This window comes from Corylus avellana, chromosome 1, assembly GCF_965113065.1.
Source record: "Corylus avellana chromosome 1, dhCorAvel1.hap1.2, whole genome shotgun sequence".
NCBI lineage: Eukaryota > Viridiplantae > Streptophyta > Magnoliopsida > Fagales > Betulaceae > Corylus > Corylus avellana.
Genome location: NC_142490.1, coordinates 21,662,296 through 21,668,944, shown reverse-complemented (window position 1 = coordinate 21,668,944; position 6,649 = coordinate 21,662,296). Strand labels below are relative to the sequence as shown.

Genomic DNA, 6,649 nt, shown 5'->3' with positions numbered 1-6,649 from the left:
AGGTAATCTTCATCCACCAAGGCCTCATGGCCCCTTAGTTTGGTCTATGCACTTCAATACAAGAGTGTTTACACTAGTTTTAAGGGGTAGCTCAATTGGCTGCGGACCACGCCTAATGAAGTGAAAGTCACTAATTCGAATCCCTCCTCCCTCTTCCCTTACGTGAACATGTAAAAAAAAAAAAAAAGGTGTCTACGCTACTAACGCACATAAAATCAGCTTGTACATAAAATCAGGTAATAAGATATCAACGTGCAATTAACAATTATCTTAAATTAGTTTACACTTTTCAAGTTTGAAACTCCAACCCAGATCCATTAAACAAACCTCCTTATGTGAACATGTAAAAAAAATAAAAAATGAAGGTGTCTACGCTACTAACGCACATAAAATCAGCTTGTACATAAAATCAGGTAATAAGATATCAACGTGCAATTAACAATTATCTTAAATTAGTTTACACTTTTCAAGTTTGAAACTCCAACCCAAATCCATTAAACAAACCTCCTTATGTGAACATGTAAAAAAAAAAAAGTGTCTATGCTACTAACGCACATAAAATCAGCTTGTACATAAAATCAGGTAATAAGATATCAACGTGCAATTAACAATTATCTTAAATTAGTTTACACTTTTTCAAGTTTGAAACTCCAACTCAGATCCATTAAACAAACCTCCTTATGTGAACATGTAAAAAAAAGAAAAAAAAAAAGAAAAAGAAAGGTGTCTACGCTACTAACGCACATAAAAATCAACTTGTACATAAAATCAGGTAATAAGATATTAACGTGCAATTAACAATTATCTTAAATTAGTTTACACTTTTCAAGTTTGAAACTCCAACCCAGATCCATTAAACAAACCTCCTTCTCTATTTGCTCAAACCATGTCCCCATTTGTGAGTGATGAAATATAACACTCATTTGTTCCATGGCCGCAACCAAATGTACCGGCTCTTAATCTTTCCATAAACAACCTTCAATTTAATCGCTTGAGAACTTCCTCTGTTTTAGTATATTCATTTTTTATCACTGGGAAAAATGATTCGTTTTGGAATGGATGGACAGACGTTAGAAAATTAGGAGAAATATAACAGAGGGATTTATGACATCTTTTCGATTGAGCTAATGAGTTAAAATTGAAAAAAAAAAATAATAAATAAATTGAGATTGTTATTAATTTTACGCTTTGATTTAAAGACTTATTATACATTTACCCATAAAAAAAAATATAAATTATAATATATATATATACACAAAAGAAAAAGTATAAATTAAAAAATTAAAAAAAATTAAAAAAGAAATAAATGTGCCTATAAATAATGCTTGATTGCTTGTCACCCAGCAGACTCAATCCTCCACGTCATTCATCTTCTTCCGTAGCTGGCTTTCTGTCCCACCACTCTCCGCCGTCCTATTTTCTTCTTATCTCACAGAGGTGTACTTCCACCTCCCTCCCTCCTCCATTTCATACCATTGGGTTCTGACCCTTTTTGCCTTCCTTTTTTGACAACTCAAACCCCCCTATAAATATATTTTTGTACATATATATCCCAATATACATACACCTATTTCGGCATTTCCCTCTCCTTTTCTTCTCTTTCCCTTCTGGTTCTCAAAATACAACTAATTTAACCACCACCCAAAAAAGACAACGGAAAAAGGTCATGAACTCCATTTTAACCTCTCTCGCCCCTTACCTTTTTTCCTTCCTCGTGATTCTTCTACTCCTGGAGCAGATCTCTTACTTGAAAAAAAAAAAGGGTGTTCCCGGCCCCGCCTTCGTCTTCCCCTTCCTCGGCAACGCCGTCTCATTGGTCCGTCACCCAACCAAGTTCTGGGACCTCCAGTCCGCGCTCGCCACCTCATCCGCCGGCGGCTTCTCCGCCAACTACGTCATCGGCAGGTTCATTTTGTTCATCCGCGACACCGAGCTCTCCCACCGGGTCTTCGCCAATGTTCGCCCCGACGGGTTCCTCCTGGTGGGCCACCCGTTCGGGAAAAAGCTCTTCGGCGACCACAATCTTATTTACATGATGGGCCAGCACCACAAGGATCTCCGCCGTCGGATCGCTCCCAACTTCACCCCCAGAGCTCTCTCCACCTACACCTCGCTCCAGCAGATCATTATTCTCCGCCACCTCATTCATTGGGAGGGGCTCGCCTCCCAGAGAAAGAATGTGCCGATCGCGCTTAGATTTCTCGCACGTGACATGAATCTGGAAACTTCACAGACCGTCTTTGTTGGGCCTTACTTGGGCCGAGAGGCCCGAGAAAGGTTCAAGCTCGATTACAACCTCTTCAACGTCGGCCTCATGACGCTGCCCGTCGACCTGCCCGGTACGGCCTTCCGGAACGCGAGGCTCGGCGTTGACCGGTTGGTCAAGACGCTGGCGGTCTGTGCGGAACAGAGCAAAGCGACGATGGAGAAGGGGCGGCAGGAACCCTCGTGCCTCATCGATTTCTGGATGCAGGAGACGATGAGGGAGCTCGCGGATGCTACTGCCGCCGGATCTCCGCCGCCGGAGTACACCAGCGACCTCGAGATCGGCAGTTACCTTTTCGATTTCCTCTTCGCGGCTCAGGACGCTTCGACCTCGTCGCTGCTCTGGGCCGTCACCCTCCTCGACTCGCATCCCGAGGTGCTCGCGAAGGTTCGGGAGGAGGTTGAGTCGATATGGTCGCCGGAGTCGGATTCTCTGATTACCGCCGACCAGCTTGGGCGGATGAAGTACACGCATGCGGTGGCGCGTGAGGTCGTGAGGTACCGAGCTCCGGCGACCATGGTGCCTCATATTGCTGCGGTGGACTTCCCGCTGACGGAGACGTACACGATCCCCAAGGGGACGATCGTGTTCCCTTCGGTGTTCGAGTCGTCGTTCCAGGGTTTCTCAGAGCCGGACCGGTTCGACCCGGACAGATTCTCCGATGAGCGCCAGGAGGACCGGCTTTTCAAGCGGAACTTCCTGGCCTTCGGGGCCGGGGCCCACCTGTGCGTGGGTCAGAGGTACGCCTTGAACCACCTCGTCCTTTTCATCGCGATGTTCGCCACGTTGCTCGACTTTAAACGCCACCGTACCGACGGCTGCGACGAGATCGCCTACATCCCCACCATTTGCCCCAAAGACGACTGCATGGTTTTCCTCTCGAAACGGTGCGCACAGTACCCGAATCTCTCACTGGACTGATGAAAATATCTAAAATGCCCCTCCGAACATTATTTTCTTTTCACTTTTCTATTTTTCTAAGCATTTGTAAACACCATCTAGGTCTTTATTTTGTGGGGAAGGGGGGAATGGTAATTTCGTTGTTTGCCACGTTGCTCAAGGGTGGATTGGTCCAGGAATTTCCTATCTTTTTGTGTTGTATTTTTTCAAGTTTTGTGCGTCCAGAGCCGATGGAGACGGTTAGGATTCTTTGAAACAATTGTGTGGATTAGTGATTGGTGGATAATTAGGTTGGTGTGGGAAAGAAAAAAAAATTAATAAGATTTCTCTCTTTTTAGATCACAATTATTTATTTTTTAAATTCTTTGTATATTTGGTGGGGCCCATGCAAATGGAATTAGAATAGGCTCCCCATGCACGCATGCCATTTGTCAGGACACGAGAAACGGAGAAAGTTGTCTCCATGTCCGAACCTTCGATTAAAGCAATTTGGGCGCTGTTAGATTCTGACAAGACTGTTTCATTTCATTGCTTTTGATTGGTGGGTAGAAGTCAAACCAAGTTGCTTTATGGTTATCGGATGAGTATTATATTATCAATTTGGATAATATACTAATACTATGTGGGAGTTTAATTTGTTTAAATAAATTTGAATGGTTTGACCATTTATTTGGAAGGCATATTTCAAATTATTAATAATTAATTTAAACCTCAAATTACTACATATATCAATTACTTTATGCTTACCAAGTTTGTTAGTGTTTTTTTTTTTTTAACAATTTTAACAAATGACACGTAATCAATGACAAAATCTTTAGGGTCGTGGACCGTGGTTGTGAATTTTAGATGGAGAGTGTAAAGGACACAAGAAACCAAGAGCTTCACATCTACTCGTCTTCCTGTAACGTCTACCTCATAAGACTTTATGTATGCCATGTGTTGTATTTTTCTTTATATAATGGAAAAGTCTCCGCCGAATAATTTGAGAGAAACAATTAAGTCTTCATAAAGAGAAAGGTCACACGTCCATATCTTTTGCTATCTCTGTGAAAGATAAGTTTGAAATTGGCGGTGAACTTTGCAACTTTTAGTCATGGGGTGGAGAAGCCAAGTAGGCAAGTACGATTGAAATAAATTTTATTAAAAACATATGTGCATCTCACATGTTATTTAAAAAAAGGACAAATGTCACTTTTATAAACTAAATTGAAGAAAATTCTTCCAACCCAGTTTAGAAGAAAACTTTGTCCTTATTCAATATAGAATGTTTTGCTTCATGTGTTTTTAATTATTAATCGGAAAAACTATATTTAATCACTTAAATCTATCACCCTATTTTAACGTTTTTCTAATTTTTCAATTTATTTAATGTACCTTACCAATCTATCATTAAGGTAACAATGTCTCCCCTCTGTTATAATTTTTGTTAAAGTCATACAACAAGCATAACGTGCGAACCCACATCCTAGACATGGGTTAGTTGTGGGTCAGGTTAGACCCACTGCCTGGCTGTAGGTAGTTGTATATCAATTTTTTATTTATTTTTAATTATTTTTGTCTCTCTTTGTTTTTTTTTTTTGGATCTTTTGCTTTCTTTTATTTTATTTTTTCCCTGAATTTGTTGTCATGTTATCAAATTTCCACTCATGAAATGCCTATTATACCCTTCATATGTTAGGATTTAACATTAAAAAAATTAACATAAATGGTAGTAGATTAATAGAGTACATGAAACAAATTAAAAATAAAATAAAATGAGAAATGCTACAACATGTACTATTGTCCTTCTCTATATATTTAAAAAAGAAAAAGAAAAAGCAACAATTAAATTTGTAGGATCCATCTAGGTGAAGCCAATCCAATAATTAATTTTAGAAAAAGAAAGATGGAGAAGGACCGAAAAGGACAAGAGTGATGAAACATTACAATGAAGGTAATAGAATCAAGAAAATAAGTGTAGTTTTCTTTAATTAATATTTATCAAGTTGATATTTATTATAACTCATAATCTCTGGCTCCTAAAGAGAATTAAGATTCCTCTCCATTTCAAATGAATTGGATAATATCTTATAGTGGAGAGGTATTTTTGTCCCATCAAAAAGTGAAAAGACAAAAATACCCATTTACTATAACTAATTAGATATTAGCCAATTCATTTAAAATCAAAATAAAATATCAAAATTAATAAAAGATGTTTCACTTGTTTTCGATCACATTATTTTCGATAGGCATTGAAAACATGTAACTCTTTTTTAATGGGCGAAAATGACCTCAGTATTACCAATTCTTAGGGCCCCTTTGGGAGTGCGACTTCAAAAATTGCGTTTTTAAAATCGCACAGGCGTTTGGTAAAACATACTTAAAGTACTTTTTTTTATCAATTGAGTGTTTGGATAACATTAACATATAATTGCGGTTTCATAATCAAATTACCAATAAGGATGAACAAGACAGAGATGATGAAGAAAAAAAAGAGAGAAAAGAAGGGTTTTAATATATTTTAGGTGGGTATTGTTGGTATTTTTTTCATTCCCGTTCTAAAAAAGGTAACTATTGCGCCAAATATCTTTTTAATAAAAATCGTGATTTTGTTTTAAATTCGCACTTTTTCAAATAAGCACCCTCTAATCAGCTTATGGAAATCGCAGATTTTTTTACGATTTTAAAATTTGCGTTTTTAAAATCGCAATCTCAAACACCCTAAAGTTGCGATTTGGTTTAAAATCGTAAATTATTTTTTAAAAAATGCACTCCCAAACGCACCCTAAATAACACAAAGGCTCATCAATGGCCATTTCGTAACAAAAAAAAAAAAAAAAAAACAAAAACAAAAACAAAAAGTCCCATTAGGATAAATGGATAATCAATTAATGTTGTGACATTATTTAAAAAAAAAAAAAAAAAAAAAAAAAAAAAAAAAAAAGTAACATTGTGACCGCCTGGTCCACCTCATCAAACGAAATAAAGAAGAAATATATTATTATGTAAAATATTTATTTTCTATTTAAAGTTAAATACAAAGTATCCTTGTCCGGTTGTCCCTGTCGGTGGCAAAAAGGATGTTTACAATTCGTTACACACGAACGCAAGCGCACGCGCACGCACATGACATGGCCACCTACCCACCACACCTGCTGTATCTTTTGGCCATTTTTTTTGTCGCCGTTTGCCTTTTTTGCTGGATTAGACCATCTTTCATCATTCTAGACACGTTTTCAACTGTTATAACTTATTAGAATAAACCCTTTTTAAAAAAATAAAAAATAAAAAAAGTGAAGAGAAATCTAGGCCTGGGTATCGGTCAAAACGGTCCGGTTAAGGACCTTATCGGTTATTAACCGATAATTTTCGGTTAAACGGTTTATTAACCGATACCGAACCAATAAGAATTTTAACCGATAATTTCGGTTAAAACGGTACACGGTTAAATGGTCCGGTTAAACCGGTTAACCGATTTAACCGATAGCTTTATATTGATTTATT

General features: G+C 38.0%; 1 protein-coding gene across 1 annotated transcript; it reads left to right on the top strand.

Moving 5' to 3' along the window:
* The first annotated feature begins 1,314 nt into the window (after positions 1-1,314).
* Positions 1,315-3,548, top strand: LOC132171142 (cytochrome P450 710A1-like). Its single transcript, XM_059582380.2, has one exon. It carries the CDS (start codon positions 1,667-1,669, stop codon positions 3,185-3,187), a length of 1,521 nt encoding a protein of 506 aa, XP_059438363.1. The 5' UTR covers positions 1,315-1,666; the 3' UTR covers positions 3,188-3,548.
* Positions 3,549-6,649: the final 3,101 nt, after the last annotated feature.

Bases quoted from the DNA above. Each gene is read 5' to 3' on its own strand.
- LOC132171142 (XM_059582380.2), top strand. From the start codon at position 1,667: ATGAACTCCATTTTAACCTCTCTCGCCCCTTACCTTTTTTCCTTCCTC.